Source organism: Ornithorhynchus anatinus, chromosome 16 (genome assembly GCF_004115215.2).
Source record: "Ornithorhynchus anatinus isolate Pmale09 chromosome 16, mOrnAna1.pri.v4, whole genome shotgun sequence".
In the NCBI taxonomy this organism is placed as follows: domain Eukaryota; kingdom Metazoa; phylum Chordata; class Mammalia; order Monotremata; family Ornithorhynchidae; genus Ornithorhynchus; species Ornithorhynchus anatinus.
The window spans coordinates 42,777,529-42,798,382 of NC_041743.1; the positions used below are offsets into that span (position 1 = coordinate 42,777,529).

Genomic DNA, 20,854 nt, shown 5'->3' on the forward strand with positions numbered 1-20,854 from the left:
ATAGTTCTCCGCTCCTGACCCTCCCCTGCTCTCTTAACCAGCGGCTCTGCCTCTGCGGAGATGTTGATCAGTTTGTCTGGGGGTTCCTGCCAAGCAGGGACTCGGCGTCCTTTCGAGAGGAAGCTCTGGGCTGAAGCCATTCCCAAATCTGGGAGGGGATTTCGCACATCCTCCGCCTGCTCACCTGGGCTCGGTGGGCGGTGGGCCGGCCACGTGCGCTTCCCCGCGGAGGTCAGCGAAGGCTGGGCGTCGGGCTTCTCTTCAGGTCGGGCCGCGATTCTCCCAAGGAGCCGCCGAGCGGGGATGGGTGAGGACGTCGTCCTCCTCTGCTCCGCGGCTCATCTCCGGGGGTTGTCTCCTTACAGCAGCCGGGCGCCGGCCGCCGGAGCCGGGGAGACGTGTCCACGGCCATGGTGGCCCGGGAGGAAGAGGGTCGGCCCGCCTCGGGGGTTCTGCAGATAGACGAGCGACACCCGGCCGGGAAAGGTAACGCTTTCTTTGGAGTCGCGGGATGCTGGGGTCTCCCTCTCCCCTTCCCCCCGACGCCCACCCCGGCCAACGAGGCTCACGTAATCGGGTGGTAATAAGGATGGTGATGATGGCATTTGTTAAGCGCTTACTATGTGCCAAGCCCTGGGGTAAATCCAAGATGATCAGGTCGGGCACGGCCCCTGTCCCGCAGGGGGCTCCCGGTCTGGATCCCCATTTTCCAGATGAGGGAACTGAGGCAGAGAGAAGTGAAGTGACCTGCCCAAGGTCCCACAGCAGCCAAGTGGCGGAGGCGGGATTAGAACCCAGGTCGTCCGTCCCCCAAGGTAGAGAGCTGGGGGCGGAGGGAGGACTGAGAGGGGAGAGGCTGGGAGTGGAGCATCGTATACTTCATACGATCGTATTTATTGAGTGCCTACTGCATGCGAAGCACTGTGCTGAGCGCTTAGTGGAACTGATGGAATGCCTGCTGGGGGTGAGCACCGCTCTCCTACTCCATATCTTTCCCTCTCTGCAATTTATTTTTGTGTCTGTCTCCCCCACTAGACCGTAAGCTCCTAGCGGGCTGGGATCGTGTCAACCAACTGTGCCGTAGTATACTCTCCCCAGTGCTTAGTTCAGTGCTCTGCAAACGGGGAACGCTCAGTAAATATCAGCAATTGGAAGAATGACCGTACTAAGAGCCGGGGGCCGGGTACAACCAAAGTAGAAGAAAATGGTTCCTGCCCCGAAGGAGCATGCAATATCCTGGGAGAGACGTTAGGGAAGAACGAGAGGGTAGATAATAATAATAACTGTGGTATTTGTTAATAATAATCATTCATTCATTCGATAGCATTTACTGAGCACTTACTGTGTGCAGAGCACTGAACTAAGCACTTGGAATGTACAACTCGGCAACAGATAGAGACAATCCCTGGCCAACAAGGGGCTCACAGTCTAAACGGGGGAGACGGACGGCAAAGCAAAACAGAACAAAACAAAAACAAGATAACATTATCAAGATAAATAGAATCCAGGAGATGTCCACCTCATTAACAAAATAAATAGGGTAATAAATAATATATACAAATGAGCACAGTGCTGAGGGGAGGGGAACGGGGAAGAACAGGGAGGAGGGGGAGGGGAGGAGGAGCAGAGGGAACGGGGGCTCAGTCTGGGAAGGCCTCCTGGAGGAGGTGAGTGGATGCAATTTATTAAGCACTTACTAAGTGCCAGGCACTGTACTAAGCGCTGGGGTGGATACCAGCTAATCAGGTAGGACACAGTCAATGTCCCACATGGGACTCACAGTCTTAATCCCCATTTTCCAGAGGAGGCAGCTGAGGCACAGAGAAGTAAAGTGACTTGCCTAGAGTCACACAGCACACAAGTGGCAGAGCCAGGATTAGAACCCAGGCCCTTCTGAATCCCAGGCCCGGGCTCTCTCCACTAAACCATGCAAGTAACAGATACATTGCCTTCCCTGCCCATAATTTATTTTAAATGTCAGTCTCCCCCACTAGACGCTACGCTCCTTGAGGGCAGCTCTAACGTACTGCACTCTCCCGAGCGCTCAGTACAGCTCGGTACCGTAAGCACTCAAAAAAACCCTTCAGTGGATTAAATAAATCCACGAGAAATAAAAAGAAATGCACGGGCGTCGAAGGGGCGGAGGAGATGAGATAGAATAGGGAGGTGGAAAAATCAGTCCCTGAGGACTTCTGCTGGGAATTTTCTTCCGCAGAATCAAAGGAGGAGAGAGACGTGAGGAAAACTGTTCAGATTGGGAATCTAGAAGGGGAACAGCTGGGAGGAGAGTCTAGCGGAGCCCCAAACACATATTACACACAGGCTGCATCTCCCCCAGGTCTTGAAGGGAAAGCCATCCATCAGTCGACGGTCTTTATCGAGCTCTTACTGTGTGCAGAGCGCTGCACCGAAAGCTCGGGAGAGTACGACGCAACGGAAATCGAGAAGGATGCTGAGGAAATATTGACCCCTCATAAAGTAAGCCAGCCTCCCCTGGGCAATCGGTTGCATTTAGGGAGCGCTCACTGTGTGCGGAACGCTAGACCAAGCACTCGGGGGAGCACGACATAGCAGGTAGACACCTTCCCTGTCCACGACAAGCTTCCACGCTAAAGGGGAGTGTGAGAGGGTGTCTAGTAATTCCCCAGTTTCCAAGAAGGTGAATGAACTCTGCCGGGAGCTGGTCCCGGGCAGAGACTCGGGTTCCGGGGGGGTCGGAAGCCCGTTGGGACCCCGGCGTTCTCGGCTCCCCTTTGAGCTGCCAGCTCGTCCCAACGAGCTCAGGCTTTTCTCTCAGAAAAGCGGTGTGGCCTAGTAGATAGAGCCCGGGCCCGGGAGTCAGGAGGTCATGGGTTCTGATGCCGGCTCCGCCGCTCGTCTGCTGCGTGGCCTTGGGCAAGTCACTTTCTGAGCCCCACGTGGGGCGGGGACTGTGTCCAACCCAATTTACCTGGATTCATTCAGCTCATTCAATCACATTTATTGAGCGCTTACTGCGTGCAGAGCACTGTACTAAGCGTTTGGGAAGTACAATTCGGCAACAGATAGAGACAATCCCTGCCTGACAACGGGCTCACCGTCTGGAAGGTTTCCACCCCGGCGCTTAATACGGGGCCTGTCACATAGCAAGCGCTTAACAAAAACCACAGTTATTATTATTATTATTCTCAGGGCCTCGGTTCCCTCATCTATAAAATGGGGATTAAGATTCTGAGCCCTGTGTGGGACAGACACTGTGTCCAAACTGTTTGGCTGGCACCTACCCCAGCAGTCAGAACGGTGCCTGACACATAGTAAGTGCCTAACAAATACTATAGTTATTATCATTATCATCTGAAGTGTCACAAGAGCGGAGATCGGGGCTTTCATCACCTGAACAGAGGGCAAAAGGGTATCTGGTTTGCAGGGCGTTAGGTTTGTGAGAGGCGGGCAGAACTCGCCTTTCACCCCCGCGTTTGGCACAACGTTTTGGCCCTTGGTAAGCACTTGATGAATTCCATCATCCTCAAAATAACTCTTTTCAGCCACGCTCAGACTAATAATAATAATGTTGGTATTTGTTAAGCGCTTACTATGTGCCGAGCACTGTTCTAAGCGCTGGGGTAGACACAGGGGAGTCGGGTTGTCCCACGCGGGGCTCACAGTCTTAATCCCCATTTTACAGATGAGGTCACTGAGGCCCAGAGAAGTTAAGTGACTTGCCCACAGTCACACAGCTGACAAGTGGCAGAGCTGGGATTCGAACTCATGACCTCTGACTCCAAAGCCTGTGCTCTTTCCACTGAGCCACGCTGTCAGACGTGGATGCCGGCGGTATGATCGTCAACCTGGTTGGACCTTAGAGATGGTCTATGGAATACGTTGGAAGTGACCAAGCTTCTTCTAGATGACGCATTATTTACGTTCGGTTCCCAGAGCGTGCTGATTCTCACTGGGGAAATTTATTATTATTGCTGATAATAATAATAAGTGCGGCGGCGGCTAAGCGCTCACTGTGTGCCAAGCACTGTGCTAAGGATTGGGGCGGAGACGTGATAATCTTCACCATCTCCTAATAGGAAGAAGATGTAGACTGTAAGCTCCTTGTGGGAGGGGATCGTGTCTGCCCACTCTATCGTCTTATATTTTATATATTATATATATATATACTATATATATTATATTCAAGCGTTTAGTACAGTGTTCTGCACACTGGAACCGCTCGATCAACACCATTTACCGGCAGCTTGCGGAGTCAGACACCGGTAGACCGCGACTTCATCTAACGATCCATTCATTCACTCGTCCGGTCGTACCTGCTGTGCGCTTACTGTCTGCGAAGCCCTCTGCTGAGCTCTTGGGAGAGTACAGTGTAACAATCCGCAGCCACGTTCCCTGCCCACGACGGGCTATGAAACCGTCCTTCTGGAAAATGTGGTGTTGTAAGAAGCTGTCTCCTATCAGTCACTGAGTCACTGAGAAAATAGACCTTGGGTTCTCGCATCCAGGTGGGAGCCGGGATTTGGGAATCCAACCGCCAGTTCCCACTGACTCACTGATGCATAACGCCCAATTTCACAATGGCGGATAGTCCCCCATTGATCCAGGCCCCCCGAGGCGTCGATACGGGGCCGGAGACAGGCCGGTCCAGTCCCACGTCGGTCCACGGGGGAGCCGGGTCCGACCCGGCTCAGAAAACCCCTCCTCGGCGGAGGAGCTAGCTCAGCCCCTTGGACGTCGGGCGGGGGATCCGTCCGCCGATACTGGACCGGGGGATTTGTCGTCCACCCAGGATCGGCACTCCAAGAACCCCTTTTCCTCTTCTCCCGCTCCCATCTCCGTCGCGCTCGCTCTTTCCCTTTATTCATCCACGCTCCCAGCCCCGCGGCACTATGTCCATATCTGTCATTTATTCATATCTATTCACGTCCGTCTCCCCCTCTAGACCGTAAGCTCGTTGCGGGTAGACGATGTGTCTGTTTATTGTTACAGTGTACTCTCCCAACTGCTTAGTAGAGTGCTCTTCGCACGGTAAGCGCACGATAAATACGACGGGAGCGAACTGCGCCTTGGCCAAATGTAGACCTCTTCGCCGCTCTGGGGAATTTCCAAACGCCTCAAAACCGGGCAGAGGAACGACGTCACCTGGTCTTCCCACCATTTTTCAATTAACAACGATTCGTTCCTCGAGGTGGCAGAGAAATCGTCGACGGCTCCAGCTCCCCTGTCTTTGTGTTTTTCCCCAGGCTCTGGGCTCTGGTCAGTACGGAACAGTCTGGCTCTCCTCATGCACTTCTCTAATTTTGTGGCTTTTTCCCACCGGGTGACTCTCAGCATCGCCATTGTAGCCATGGCGAATGGCACAGGCCAGTGGGGACTGAACAACATCTCCTCCGAAGGACCTTCCGCCGGCCCCGTTCACCCAAACGGATCCTTCCTGCAGGATGCTACGGGGGTAAGGGAGAGGGCAATTTAAGAATGATAATTCCGGTATTCGTTAAGCGCTGGCTACGTACTAAGCGCCGGGGTGGATACAAGCAAGCGGGATTGGACACGGTCCCTGTCCCACGTGGAGCTCAGTCTTAATCTCCATTTTACGGAGGAGGTCACTGAGGCCCAGAGAAATGAAGGGGCTTGTCCACACAGCAGACGAGTGGAGGAGCCGGGATTAGAACCCATGACCTTCTGCCTCCCAGGCCCGGGTTCTAGCCAGTAGGCCGCGCCGCCCTTCCTTCGGTGCTTCATTCAGAGCGCTCTGCACACAGTGAGCGACCTCAGGAGATATCGCTGATGGAATGATTCTTGGGCAGTCCACTGCTTCTTTGTCCTAGAAGGAACCGAAGTGATCGATCGAAGCTGGACCTTCAAGGAGCGATGGCCTAGTGGAAAGACCCCCGGGTGAGGGAGTTAGGGGACCTGGGTTTTAATTATCATCCTCATCATCTTGTCTCGTCTTATGCTGTTGAGCCTTCTCCGACCCATAGCCATTCTGTGGACTAATAATAACGATGGCATTTGTTTCAAGTGTTTACTATGTGCCAAGCGCTGTTCTAAGAGCTGAGGGGATACAAGGTAATCAGGTTGTCCCACATGAGGCTCACCGTCTTAATCCCCATTTTTCAGATGAGGTAACTGAGGCACAGAGAAGTGAAGTGACTTGCCCCAAGTCCCACAGCTGACAGGTGGCGGAGCCGGGATTAGAACCCATGACCTCTGACTCCCAAGCCTGTGCTCTTTCCACTGAGCCACGCTGCTTCTCAGATCTCTCCCAGGAGGCCCCACCTCCACCCGCGATGGTTCTGGTAGTGGATCCACGGGGTTTTCTCGGTAAAAATCCGGACGTTGTTTACCGCCGCCTCCTTCCGCGCCGTAAACTCGAGTCTCCGCCTTCCACTGTCTCCCGTGCCGCTGCTGCCCAGCGCAGATGAGTTTTGACTCGGAGCAGATTGCCTTCCACTCGCTCACCGCTGCCCAAGCTAGGAAGAGAATGGGTCGGTCTCTGCTCGACTCTCCCTCCCAGAGCCGAGGCTGGTAGAGTCCCGGAAACTGTCCACGTGCGATCCTGAGAGGGGTCGTCATCAACGTTATCATTATTATTAGCATAACTGTCAAGGTCTCCAAAGCGCTGTGCTAAGCACCGGAGTAGAAAAGGAGGTTGGACCCAGTCCTCGTCCCAGATGGGGCCCAAAGGCTAAGTAAGAGAGGGAACAGTTATTTCACCTCCATTTTACGGCTGAGGAAACTGAGGCACAGAGAATTGGCAGAGCTGGGATTAGAATCCAGGTCCTCTGGCTCCAGGGCCTCTTTCCACTAGGCCAAGCTGCTTCTCAGTTATCACCATTTAGCAGATCCGGGCCTTGGGCAAGTCACTTCAGTTCTGGGCCCTCGGTTGCCTCATCTGTAAAATGGAGATGAAATGCCTGGTGTCCTTCCTTCTTGGACCGTGAGCCCCGCGCGGGCCCGGTCCGACCTGATTACCTGGTGTCTACCCCAACGCTTAGTTCAGTGCTCGGCACACACAAATGCTCATTAAGAGCGTGAGCCCCACATGGGTCAGGGACCGTGTCCAACCTGATTAACTTGTATCAATGCTCGGTACAGAGTAAGCGCTTAACAAGTGCCATTATTTTTTAAAATAACAATGATCATAATAATGGCTATTATTGTTGTTATTCTATTGTTATTGTGATCAAACCTGAATTAATTTCTAATCTCCCATCTTTTATCTCCCACTCGCCACTTCAGAACTTTTGCTCCACTTAACTTCTCCGTGCCTTCGTTACCTCATCCGTAAAATGGACGAAGACTGTGAGCCCCATGTGGGACAACTTACCCCAGCGATTAGAAAGATGCTCGGCATGTAGTAGGCGCTTAAGAAACACCATTATTATTAGTATTATTAGGTCATGCACATATCTTATTTGTTCAATTGTATTTATTGAGCGCTTACTGTGCGCAGAGCACTGTACTGAGGCCTTGGAAAGTACAATTCAGCAACAAATAGAGACAATCCCTTCCCACGACAGGCTCGCGTCGCTTCTTCCTGTCGGAAAAAATGGCCTTAGTGCCTTTCTCTCCCGTTACACTGGAAGCTCCTCAGAAACAGGGATCACCAAATCCCTACTGTCCTCTTCCAAGTGGCGAGTCCGGGGTCCTGCCCCCGGCCTGACTGATCGGTGAATCTCCTCGGTCAAAACACACACATTCCACGTCCCCCCCGAAAGGCGCGTCCAGCCGGAACCTCGGGCGGCCGCCGCCGACCGCCCCACTCTCCGTCCGTCTCTTCCAGGCCCGGGTGTATGACTGGAGCTCGGAAACCCAGGGCGTCATCCTCAGCGCCATCTTCTACGGCTACCTGCTGACCCAGATCCCCGGCGGATACCTGGCGGGCCTGCTCGGGGGGAAGCTGGTGGCCGGGGCCGGCCTGCTGGTCTCCTCGGCCCTCACGCTCCTCACCCCGTTGGCCTCGGACCTGGGGGCGGCCTACCTCGTGGGGCTCCGCGTAGCCCAGGGCATGGCTCAGGTACCGCTCGGGGAACTTCGGCCCAGACCTGCCGACGGCCGAATCACTGCTCGGTGGATTCATTGACGCCCCCCATCTTTTCCCCTTTCAGGGGGTTATAATACCAGCTCAGTTCACCCTCTGGGCAAAATGGGCACCTCCCCTGGAACGCAGTCGCCTCGTCAACTTCTCCAGTGCTGGTATTTATTTCTTAAATTCAATTACTGGTTAAACGAATTGATTTCTCTTCACGTTCCTCTAAGCCCGGCTCGGCCGCTCGGCCGCTGTGTGACGTTGGGCAAGTCGCTTCGCTTCTTCGCGTCTCCTTTGGAAAATGGGGATTAACAACGCGAGCCCGGGGTGGGATGCGGACTGCGTCCAACCTGATTAGCTTGTATCTACCCCACTATCTAGTACGGTACCTGGCATATAATAAGCACTTAACAAATACCGTTAAAAAACAACAACGGGGCAGAGTCGGGGAGAGAACCCGGGTCCTCTGATTCCTAAATCTCAATAGAGGAAGCTACTGACTCACTTCACTGAGGGGGAATGAGTTTTAGGAAGCTCTTGTAGTTTTCCCTCTCTAATTTTCTCTGGGTTTTTTGGGGGTTTTCAGGTATATCTTTTGGGATCTTCCTCACCCTCATCGTTGGTGGGGTGATCTCCCATTCGTTGGGCTGGCCTTCCATCTTCTACATCTTCGGTGAGCCGCTTTGGGTTGAGTCCCGTCCTGCCATTTTTTGGTCAAGTGTGTCCCACTAAGCAATGGGCCTGGTGACAGAAGCCAGTTGGGACGGTTCCCAAGCCCCTTCCAGTTCAAGGGACTGGAAACAGAAAAGTCCACAGGTCGATTGCCTTGAGGAGGGAGGGATGCCCTCCTCCCTCGAATCCACCAACCATCACACTTCCCTCCTTCAAAGCCCTACTGAAGGCTCACCTCCTCCAGGAGGCCTTCCCAGACTAAGCCCCCCTTTTCCTCAGCTCCTCCATCCCATCACCCCAACCAACTCCCTTTGCTCTACCCCCCCCCCCACCACCATTTGGGTATAGGTACATATTTATGATTCTATTTATTTCTATTAATGCCCGTTTACTTCTTCTGATGTGTATAGATCTATAATTACACTTATATTGATGCTACTGAAGCCTGTTTACTTGTTTTGCCGTCTGTCTCCCCCCTTCTAGACTGCGAGCCCGTTGTGGGCAGGGATTGTCTCTCTTTATTGCTGAGTTGCACCTTCCAAGCGCTTAGTACACTGCTCTGCACACAGCAAGCGCTCAATAAATACGACTGAATGAATAAATGCATAAGAGTTGGCTTTCGTGGCTGTTTTCCACCAGCCCAGGCAAATTGGGAAGCAATCGTGGTTACGGTTTGAGAATTAGCATGGCTCGGTGGACAGAGTCCGGGGCTGGGAGTCAGAAGGGCCTGGGTTCTAATCCCGGCTCTGCCACTAGTCTGCTGGGTGAACTCGGCCAAGTCACTTCACTTCTCTGGGCCACTTTTACCTCAGCTGTAAAATGGGAATTAAGACTGTGAGCCCCACGTGGGACAACCTGATTACCTTGTATGTCCCCCAGCGCTTAGAACAGTGCTCGGCACATAGTAAGCGCTGAGCAAATACCAATAAACTTAAAAGGTATGAGTTGAGCGAAGGAAATGCTGGAGAAGTGAGTGGCTGGATGTAGAAGGCAGAAACTAACTCCCACTGGCTCATTCATTCAGTTCAACCGTATTTACCGAGCGTTTACTGTGTGCAGAGCGCTGTACTAAGCACTAGGGAGAGTGCAATATAAGAATAAGCAGACACATTCCCTCCCCACGGTGAATTTACGGCCTAGAGAGGGAGACGGGCGTTAATAGAAATAAATGACCGATATGGACAAGCGCTGAGGGGCTGGGAGAGAGGGGGGAAGACTAAAAGGAGCAGATCAAGGCGACGCAGGCTAGACGTGGGAGGAGGGAAAATATGGCGGTCGAAGGCCCATTCGGAGTCGAATTCAGTTGCTTTTTCCCACTGGTCCTTCCCTATAGGAGGCGTTGGCTGCGTTTGCTGTCTTCTCTGGTTCTCTCTGGTTTATAAAGATCCCCAAAGTCACCCTTTCATTGGTGCCAGTGAAAAGGAATTCATCACCTCTTCCCTGACCCAGCAGGTAAGCCCCCCACCCCTTCTCCCGCTCCCTTTCTCCATGCCCCCTCCCAGCCCCACAGCATTTAGGTCCGTATCCATCTTTGAATAATAATTATAATAATAATGTTGGTATTTGTTAAGCACTTACTATGTGCAGAGCACTGTTCTAAGCGCTGGGGGAGATACAGGGTAATCAGGTTGTCCCACGTGAGGCTCACAGTTAATCCCCATTTTACAGATGAGGGAACTGAGGCCCAGAGAAGTGAAGTGACTCGCCCACAGTCACCCAGCTGACAAGTGGCAGAGCCGGGATTCAGACCCACGACCTCTGACTCCCTAGCCCGGGCTCTTTCCACTGAGCCACGCTGCTTCTCTATTTATTGATTTCGGTTCACGTCTGCCTCCCCCTCTAGACTGTAAGCTCGTCGTGGGCAGGGAACGGGTCCGTTTGTTGGCGTATCGTCCTCTCCCAGGCGCACAGTCCAGTACCCTGGCAGCGCTCAGTAAATCCAGTCAGCGCTCAGTAGATACGACTGAAAGAAAGAATGAATGGACGGATGAACTCCTGGGCGGTGAGCCGGGGCTAACGGCGACCCCGTCCGAGCTCCGCCTCAGGGTCCCGCTCCCCGGAATGAAGATGGCGTGCTGTGTTTCCTTTCAGGGCAGCTCTCACGGACGGACGGTCCCCATCTCTGCCATGCTGACGTCTCTGCCTCTCTGGGCCATCTCTGTGGCCTTTTTCAGTAATTACTGGTTGTACATCACCCTCCTTACGTCACTCCCAATGTACATGAAAACGGTCCTTCACTTCAACATCAGAGAAGTGAGCCCATCCTCCTTCCTCTTCTCTCCCACCCGCTAGGGATTCCCCTCACTGGCATCGGTTTTCTTCTTCGGGCCCGGGAGTCGGAGTCGGGCGGGCAGCCAGGCAGTCGTATTTATTGAGCGCTCACAGTTGTGCAGAGCACTGTACTGAGCACTTGGGAGAGGACGATGTGACAATACGACGTAGTCCCTGCCCACAGCAAGCTTACAGTTTAGAAGGGGAGGCAGACGTTAGCAGAAATCAATAAACTCAAGGACCTGGGTTCTCATCCCGGCTCCGCCACTCGCCTGCTGGTTGACCTCGGGCAAGTCGCTTCACTCCTCCGGGCCTCAGTTCCCTCATCTGTGAAATGGGGATTCAGACGGTGAGCCTCAGGTGTCCAACCTGACTCACGTATATCTACCCCAGCGCTTAGTACATTGGCGCATAGTATGCGATTAAGAATATCATTTAAAACAAAGACCATTCCACTGGCCTGCTGGGAGACCTTGGCCAAGTCATTTTTCACTTCTCTGAGCTTATTACCTCATCTGTAAAATGGAGATGAAATACCCTACATCTCCCCGTTTACGTCGCTCCCGATGTACCTGAACCAGGTCCAAAGAGAAACGTGCCCACCTGCCTTCCTCTTATAATATTAACAATAATTCTGGTATCCGTTAAGCGCTTACTATGTGCCGAGCGCTGTCCTAAGCGCTGAGCACTGTTCTTGCTCTTCTCCCTCAATCCCTGCAGAATCCCGATCGATGGGATTTCGTTCTTGGCCTCTGGACTTCACGTTTGCTGTGGGCAGGGAACGTTGTCCACCACCTCCTTTATAGTATATCCACCCAAGCGCTTAGTAGAGTGCTCTTTACACAGAAAGCGCTCCGTAAATATCGATCGATCGATTAATCGGTCAATTCTCTCAATTCTCAAATCAGCCTCCCCCTTTAGACTGAGGCCCCCATGAGGGACATGGACTGAGCCCAACCTGATGAAATTACATCTCCCCCAGCGCTTAGAACAGCGCTTGACGCATAGTAAGCGCTTACCAAACACTATTAAAAAACAACCGCAACAACAACCTTTTATCTCCTCTAGACTTTAGGTGCCTGGCACCTAGTAAGCGCTTAGTCGATCAATCCACGGTAATTATCGAGCACCTGCTACGTGCAGAGCACCGTACTGAGCGCTCGGGAGAGTACAATCCGACCAGACTGGCAACTTAACAGATACCGTACCAGTAATAATAAGGTATAGAAATGTTACCGAGACGGCGTTGAACCCCGGGACGTTTAAAGATACCTTTAAAGATGAGGAGAGCCGGAAGCGTCCGGATTATCCTAGTGACGCCTCTGCCTTTGAAGTTGGGGCTCTATCGCCGGGAGCGGCCGTAAGTCGACGTGGATGGTTAGCTGCTGTTTTCCTTTACGTAGGGCGGTTTTCTCTCTTCTCTACCGTATATTGCTTCCTGGTTCAGTGGATCCCTGGTGGGGCTCTTGGCCGACCTCCTCCTGTCTAAGAACATCTGCAGCCTAATCACTCTGCGGAAACTCTTCTCGGCCCTGGGTAAGAGCAGGTGTATCTGCTTATCGATAACCACGATAGCGATGAGAATCGTGGTATCTGGACCCTTTGGCTACTTGATATTCACTCCGCCATCAGCCCCACGCCGCTTACGTGCCTCTCCATAATTTACCGCAGTCCTCTCTAGACTGTAAGCTCGTCGTGGGCAGGGAACACGTCTACCCACTCTGTTGTTCTCTCCCAAGCGCTTAGCACAGGGCTCTGCACACAGGAAACGCTCCAAAAATAGGGTGGATTGATTAATCGTGTATTTATGGTATGGACCGTAAGCTCCTTGTGGGCAGGGAACGTGTCTACCACAGTAAGCGCTCAGTAAATACGGATGAACGGGTTCTGTTTACTCTCCCAACTGGTTAGTCCTGGGCTCTGCACACAGGAAACACTACAAAAATATGATGGACTGATTAAACATGCATTATGGTATAGACTGTAAGCTCCTCGTGGGCAGGAAACGAGTCGAATGAATACGAATACGAATAAATACAAATGAATGGGTTCTGTTGTACTCTCCCAAGCGGTTAGTAGAGTGCTTTGCACATAGTAAGCACTCAATAAATACCACCGATGATAAGGATTCGTGTCCATCTCCCCCTCTAAACTGTGAACTCCTTATGGGCAGGGAAAGTGTCTACCCATTCTGTTGTATCGTAGCCGCCCAAGCACTTAATTCAGTGCTCTGCACGCAGGAAGTGCTCAATAAATACCACCGATCGACCGATCGATATTTGTCCAGCACTTACCCTACGCCAAGCGCCGTGCTGAGTGTTGGGCTAGATCCAAACCATGCTTATTTTTTTGCCTGCCGAGGCTCCGTCGACAAAGCTAACGGGATCGATCGATCGAGCAGCCGATTAACAGCCAGTAATCCATCAGCGACCGACCACGTGTTTTTCGCCCCCTCCAGCGATGCTGATCCCGTCCGCGTTCCTCGTGGCTGTCTCGTATATGGACTCCAATTATATCACGGCGGTCGTCTTGCTGACCCTCTCGCTGGTCATCCGCTCCCTGAGTGGGGCCGGCTGTCTTATTAACCACATGGACATAGCGCCCAGGTATGCCGCTCAATCTCTTCCTAGGCCGGTCGCAACCGAGATGGTGTCGAGTACTGAGCTAAACGCTGGGGTAACTACAGGCCTTACGCACATAGCTGTAATTTATTTCTTTGTTCTGATGTCCCGTTTCCCCCCCCCGCTCTAGAATGTAATTCATCTGGACCCGTTGATTAATCTAGACTGTAAGCTTGTTGTGGGCAGGGAACACATCTACCAACTCTGTAGTATTGGACTCTCCCAAGCGCTTAGTACAGCGGTCTGCATACAGAAAGCTCTCTGTAAATCGTAATTAACGGGGTCCTTAGAGTGGGGGGGATTTGCTGCGGAAGAATGTGGATTTAGGTGGTTAGTGATTAGAGCACGGGCCTGGGAGTCGGAAGGACCCGGCTTCCAATCCTGGATCCCCCACTGCCTGCTGGGTGACCTTGGGCAAGTCGCTCCACTTCTCTGTGCCTCAGTTACCTCATGCGTAAAATTCATTCATTCGATCGTATTTATCGAGCACCGTACTAAGCGCTTGGAAACTCGGCAACGGAGAGAGACGATCCCTGCCCAGCAACGGGCTCGCGGTCTAGGAAATGGGGATTAAGACTTGGAGCCCCACGTGGGACAGGGACCACGTCCAGCCCGATGAGCTTGGATCTACCCCAGGGCTCAGTACAGTGGCTGGCACATAGTAAGGGCTCAGCAAATGCCCAGAGTTCTGTTTCCTCTCCCTGATAATGTTTTCCTGCCTCAGATTCGCAGGTTTTCTTCAAGGGGTCACCAGCACTTTCGGAACAATTTCAGGAGTCATTACCCCCTCTGCTGTCGGATTCTTCACCAGTCAGGTATTTATTGTCGAGGAGGGTCTTCCTAAACGAGACCCGTTAGCAGAGAGAAACAGCAGGGCTCGGTGAATGAGACAGAACCGTCACCAAACACCCAAAATAAATTAAGGTGTGTCCTCCTGCCGCAAATAGAAAGCCATGCCAGGAGCCCTGGCTGACTCCCGTTCGTTGACTGACATTGATTGGTGAGTGATTGACAGAAGGCTCTCCGGGAATACACGCTCAATAGGAAAGGAGACAAGTGGTGATATGTGATTTTCTTTTTTTTTTTTTTAACGGTACTTCTTAAACGCTTACCTCGTGCCAGGGACCGAACTAAGCGCTGGGGTAGATGCAAGATAATCTGGTGGGACGCCGTCCCTGCCCCACACGGGGTTCACAGTCTAGGAGGGAGAAGAGGTATTTAATCCTCATTTTACAGGTAAGGAAACTGAGGCACAGAGAAGTTAAGCGACTCGCCCGAAGTCCCACAGAGGAAAAGTGGCAGAGCAGCCCGCCACGGGCTCACGGTTTAGACGTGACCCCTGCCCTCAAGAAGCTTACAGTCTAGTGGGGAAGACAGGTGTTTAAAATTACAGACGGGAGGGAGGGGCATACGAGCCTGTTGGGGACAGGGATCGTCTCTCTTTATGGCTGTGTTGTGCTTTCCAAGCGTTCAGTACAGTGCTCTGCACACAGGCAGCGCTCAATGAATACGATTGAATGGATGAATGAATGAAGGGGAAATGACCAGAAACTGCCCTCAGCCGTTGCCTAATTTATTAAGAACCAGAGTCTGCCCGGAAGCCCAGAATCTTCCGCTCCGGGCTTCGGATCTGATCGAAGGGCAAAGGCGGGATTGGAAACGCGGGTCGAGTGACTAACCGGGTGATTCGTCCCCTTGGATCGTACACCCACAGGACGCCTCGGCAGGCTGGAGAAAGGTGTTTTTCCTTTCGGCCGCCATCAACCTGTTCGGCTTGATCTTCTACGTCATCTTTGGCAAAGTGGAGATCCAGGATTGGGCAAGAGTAGAACTGGAACTTCGCTGACCGACGGGAAGGGATGACGTTGGCCAGAAGATCCCCCGGCGCGGCGCCTTGCGGCAAGCTCTGCGGCCAGCCGGCGAAACCTGCCCTTATCCACTTGGTGTTTTTCTTCTTTCCAGCTCGGCCCTTGAAAATGGATATAATAGAAATCTGCTCAGGGAACGTTGTCTCTGTGGCTCAGTTCTTTCTGAAATGAGATGTCTTACAATGATAACTATGTATGGCCTAGTGGAAAGAGCACAGGCCTGGGAGTCAGAGGATGTGGGTTCTAATCCTGGACCTGTCTGCTCTGTGACCTTCGGTAAATCGCTTCCCTCTGTGAGCTTAGGTGAATCACTTCCCCTCTCTGTGCCTCGGTTACCTCATCTGTAAAATGGGGATTAAGACCGTGAGCCCCATGTGGGACATTTACCTTGTCCAAGCTGATTAGCCTGGACCTACCCCAGATCTTGGAACGGTTCCCGACACCTAGTAAGCGCTTAACAAATGCCACAATTCTTATTATTGGTTAAGCCCTTATCATGTGCTAAGCACTATTCCAAGCACTGGGTTATCTAAGTACAAGATAACCAGACTAGCCACCGTACCTGCCCCAAATGGGGCTCACAGTCTAAGTAGGGGGACTAGGATTTACTCCCCATTTTACAGATGAGGAAACTGAGGCCCAGCAAAGTGAAGTCATAATAATAATGGTCTTTGTTAAGAACTTACTACGTGCCATACGCTGTGCTAAGGAGAGTGAATGAGAAATGATTCTTAGCAGTTGGGGCATTGGAGCCAATGGGTCCCAAAATAAGCACTTCTGAAAGCCCGAGGGGATTCATGTTGCTGAGATCCATGGAGATGATCCAAGTAACGGTGCCCTACAAAAATGAAATCTCCCCCAGGAAGCCTTCCCTGACTCATCTCTCATCTCCTCACCTATTCTCCCTCCCTCCTGCATCGCTTAGGTTCTCGGTGTACCCCCTAAATGTTTGAGACTCCCCAGCCCCGCAGGACTTTTAATAATAATAATTATTATTATTATTATGGTATCTGGTAAACGCTTACTATGCGCCAGGCACTGTACTGACCGCTGGGGTGGATCCAAGCGAATGGGGTTGGACACAGTCCCTGTCCTATGTGGGGCTCCCAGTCTCCATCCCCGTTTTCCAGATGAGGTCACTGAGGCCCAGAGAAGTGAAGTGACTTGCTCAAGGCCACACAGCAGACAAGTGGCAGAGGAGGGATTAGAACCCATGACCTTCTGACTCCCAGGCTTGGGCTCTATCCACTACATCATGCTACATAACGAAGACCATAAGCACTCAGTAAATACCACTGGTCGGTTGATAGAAGTTTTTGGTTAGTGGCAATCTATCTGGTGACTCTTCTCAGGTTTGGCATATCCCACCCTTCACCATACACGTTCCTTGATTCGAAAGTCAAAATGGAGGCTTCCATCCACCTCCATTTTGCCCGGCTCATGAGGTACCGCAAGAGGCGGTCAGAACAGTGCTTGGCACGTAGTAAGCGCTGAACAAACACCACAGTCATCACGTGGTCGATGGCTTTCTTACTTCGAGGCTCAACTCGGAATCTCCATCCCAGTATCAAATCTTATCAGTAACCAAACTGCTTCAAGTCAGTCATCGGCAAAGCTAATTGTCTACAATTCTTCATTCGTTCGATCGTATTTATTGAGCACTTACCGTGTGCAAAGCACTGTACTGAAAGCTTGGGAGAGTACAATACAACTGCAAACAGATGCACTCCCTGCCCACAGTTAGGTCTTTGACAGCCCAATCAGCTACAGAACTGATCACTGACCCCCAAAATGCCACATCTCACCCTTCCTCTGGCCTGTACAAATGAGATTTTTCAGGCATTGAGCCTGTTGAGTTCATTTAGGTGATTTGGCTTTAAGCAAGTTTTTGCTCCTCCTGAAATAGTTCCTATTTGCGGGGGAAATTCCCCAATTCAAAGTTGCGTGGGTGGTATGTTTCACCCAAAGTAGTCTATTAAACAAGGATTCCATAGCCAGGTTAACGGTAATTACCAAGTTATCATTTCCCGTTGGAATGGTGTACGAGTAACTCTCTAAGTGTCAGCGTTCATTCATTCGATCGTATTTATTGAGCGCTTAAGGTTTGCAGAGCACTGTACTGAGCGTTTGGGAGAGCACAATGCAACAGTAAACAGTGACATGCCTACCCACAACGAGCTTACGGTCTAGAGGCGGGGGAGACAGATATCAATACAAACAAATAAAATGAGAGATCTGGACGTAAATAGTGTGGGGCTGGGAGGCAGGAAGGGCTAAGGGAGTGAGTCTGGGTGACGCAGAAGGGAGTGGGAGATGAGGAAAAGTCGGGCTTAGTCGGGGAAGGCTTCTTGGAGGAGATGGGCCTTCAACAAGACTTTGAAGCCGGCGGAGTCATTATCGGGCGGATTTGAGGAGGGAGGGCGTTCCAGGTCAGAGGCCTACAGCCACCCTTTCTGCAAAACGGGGTTTTGGGTAACTCCATCCCTGAGGCCACTCTAGTTAAAAGGAATTAGGTACAAGGCCAGGGGCTTCTTCTAAGCCATGCAATCCACGGTTAATCATTACTCTCCTTAAACAGGGAGGTAGGGTTCGGTATCCCCCACCTTTGCTCTCTCTCTTCCTGGATAAACTTTACCCTTGTCTAGAGAAAGGAATCTGGTGAATCAGACCGGGAAACAGTTTTTCAAGAAATCATTCGGCATCCATACTTCTCTTTGCCCCCCGAGATTTGCTTAATCCTGTTTCCCACACTTAGCGAAGCCATTCCTCCCAACCCGAGGCTTCAAATTTCCCGCTCATTCGCTGCCTTGAATTCCTTAACTCCAACTCTCTCCTGGACCCCCTCCAATCTGGTCCCCTCCACTCCACCGAGACTGCTTTCTCGAAGGTCATCCATGACCTCCTTCTTGCCAAATCCAACGGCTTCTACTCTATCCTAATCCTCCTCTCAGCTGCCTTTGACACTGTAGACCATCCCCTTCTCCTCCACGCCTTATCTCACCTTGGCTTCACGGACTCCATCCTCTCCTGGTTCTCCTCTTATCTCTCTGGCCGCTCATTCTCGGTCTCCTTCGCGGGCTCCTCCTCCCCCTCCCATCCCCTAACTGTAGGGATTCCTCAAGGGTCAGTCCTTGGCCCTCTTCCGTTCTCCATCTATAATCACTCCCTCGGTGAACTCATTCTCTCCCACGGCTTCAACTATCATCTCTACATAGATGACACCCGAATCTCCATCTCCTCCCCTGTTCTCTCTCTCCCTCCCTCCAGGCTCGTATCTCCTCCTGCTTTCAGGACCTCTCCACCTGGATGTCCACCCGCCACCTAAAACTCAACATGTCCAAGACCGAGCTCCTCATCTTCCCTCCCAAGCCCTGTCCTCTCCCTGAGTTCCCCGTCACTGTGGACGGCACTACCATCCTTCCCGTCTCATAGGCCCGCGACCTTGGTGTCGTCCTTGACTCTGCTCTCTCATTCGCCCCACACATCCAATCCGTCACCAACACCTGCCGATCTCACCTTTACAATATCGCCAAGATCCGCGCTTTCCTCTCCGTCCAATCTGCTACCGTGCTGGTACAAGCTCTCATAATATCCCGACTGGATTATTGTGTCAGCCTCCTCTCTGATCTCCCTTCCTCCTGTCTCTCCCCACTCCAGTCTATTCTTCATTCTGCTGCCCGGATCATCTTCCTACAGAAACGCTCTGGGCCTGTCACTCCCCTCTTTAAAAACCTCCAGTGGTTGCCTATCAACCTCCGCACGAAACAAAAGCTTCCAAACTGTCCATCCCCTTGCCCCCTCCTACCTCTCCTCCCTTCCGTCCTTCTCCAACCCAACCCGCGCACTCCGCTCCTCTGCCGCCGCTCACCTCACGGTCCCTCGTTCGTGCCTGTCCTGCCGTCGACCCCCGGCCCACATCCTACCGCTGTCCTAAAACGCCCTCCCTCCTCACCTCTGCCAAACTAACTCTCTTCCCCTCTTCGAAGCCCTACTGAGAGCTCACCTCCTCCAGGAGGCCTTCCCAGACTGAGCCCCCCTTTCCTTCTGCTCCTCCTCCCCTCCCCATTCCTCCCTTCTCTCTCCCTCTGCTCTTCCCCCTTCCCCTCCCCACAGCACTGTGCATATTTGTAAATATTATTTATTACTCTATTAATTTTGTTGATGATATTTCTACATCTATGATTCTATTTATCTCGATGATATTGACACCAGACTACTTGTTTTGTTTTATTCTGTTTTGTTGTCCCCCGTTTAGACTGTGAGCCCGTTGTTGGGCAGGGATAGTCTCTACCTGTTGCCCAATTGTCCATTCCAAGCGCAATAAATACGATTGAATGAATGAATGAATGGACGTGTTCCCTGCCCACGATGAGCTTGCGGTCTAGAGTGGGAGACAGCTATTATTATAATTTAAAAAATAGCAGATACGGACGTAAGTGCTGTGGGGCTGAGGGAGAGTGAATAAAGGGAACAAATCCAAGTGGAAGGGTGACACACAAAGGGAGTGGGAGAAGAGGAAACGAGGGCTTGATTGCTTGATCGAATTCAAACTTGGTGGTATTAATCTGCAGCCCCACAGCACTTATGTAATAATAATTGCGGTATTTGTTAAGCGCTTACTATGAGCCAAGCACTGTACTGAGTACTGGGGTAGATACAAGCAAATCAGGTTGGACACACTCCCTTGTCCCACGTGGGGCTCACAGCCTCAATCCCCATTTTACAGTTGAGGGAAATGAGGGACAGAGAAGTGAAGTGACTTGCCCAGGTCACACAGCAGGCATGCACTGTACGTATCTGTAAATTTATTTTTCTTATCAGCACTTAGAACAGTGCTTTGCATATAGTAAGTGCTTAACAAATGCCATCATTATTATTATTATGCTATTATTATGGTGTTTGTTAAGCACTTACTGTGTGCCGGGCACTGTATTAAACGCTGGGGTGGATACAAGCAAATCGGGTTGGTCCCTGTCCCTCGTGGGGCTCGCACTCTCAATCCCCATTTTCCAGATGAGGGAACCGAGGCCCAGAGAAGCGAAGTGACTTCCCCAAGGTCACCCAACAGACAAGTGGCGGAAGCAGATTAGAACCCATGACCTTCTGAGTCCCAGGCCCGGGCTCTTTCCACTATGCCGTGCTGCTGGTCATATTATCTGTCTCACCCTCTAGGCTGCAAGACTGTTTGGGGCAGGGGATGTGTCCGTTATACTGTTGTAGTGGACTCTCCCAAGCGCTTAGTCCAGTGCTCTGCACACAGTGAGCGCTCAATAAATAGGACGGAGGACCTGCTAGGGGTGAGGCGGAGCGGTGGCGGCGTCCTGCCCTGCAGTGATAAGACGATGCCGCTGCAGGTTTTTCGGCCGGGAGAGGCCAGAATCCGCTTTTTTTAGTATCGCTCCCCTCCC

At 51.9% G+C, this 20,854-nt stretch overlaps 1 protein-coding gene across 2 annotated transcripts; it reads left to right on the forward strand.

Annotated features, from left to right (window-relative positions):
• The first annotated feature begins 370 nt into the window (after positions 1 to 370).
• Positions 371 to 15,583, forward strand: SLC17A2 (solute carrier family 17 member 2). Of its 2 annotated transcripts, XM_029080447.2 has the most exons (11): positions 371 to 486; positions 5,226 to 5,434; positions 7,769 to 8,002; positions 8,094 to 8,181; positions 8,601 to 8,687; positions 10,020 to 10,138; positions 10,778 to 10,939; positions 12,361 to 12,493; positions 13,416 to 13,563; positions 14,303 to 14,393; positions 15,293 to 15,583. In XM_029080447.2, exons 1-11 carry the CDS (start codon positions 411 to 413, stop codon positions 15,422 to 15,424), a joined length of 1,479 nt encoding a protein of 492 aa, XP_028936280.1. In that variant the 5' UTR covers positions 371 to 410; the 3' UTR covers positions 15,425 to 15,583. The 2 variants fall into 2 exon arrangements, with proteins under 2 accessions (XP_028936280.1, XP_028936281.1); XM_029080448.2 differs by lacking the exon at positions 10,778 to 10,939.
• Positions 15,584 to 20,854: the final 5,271 nt, after the last annotated feature.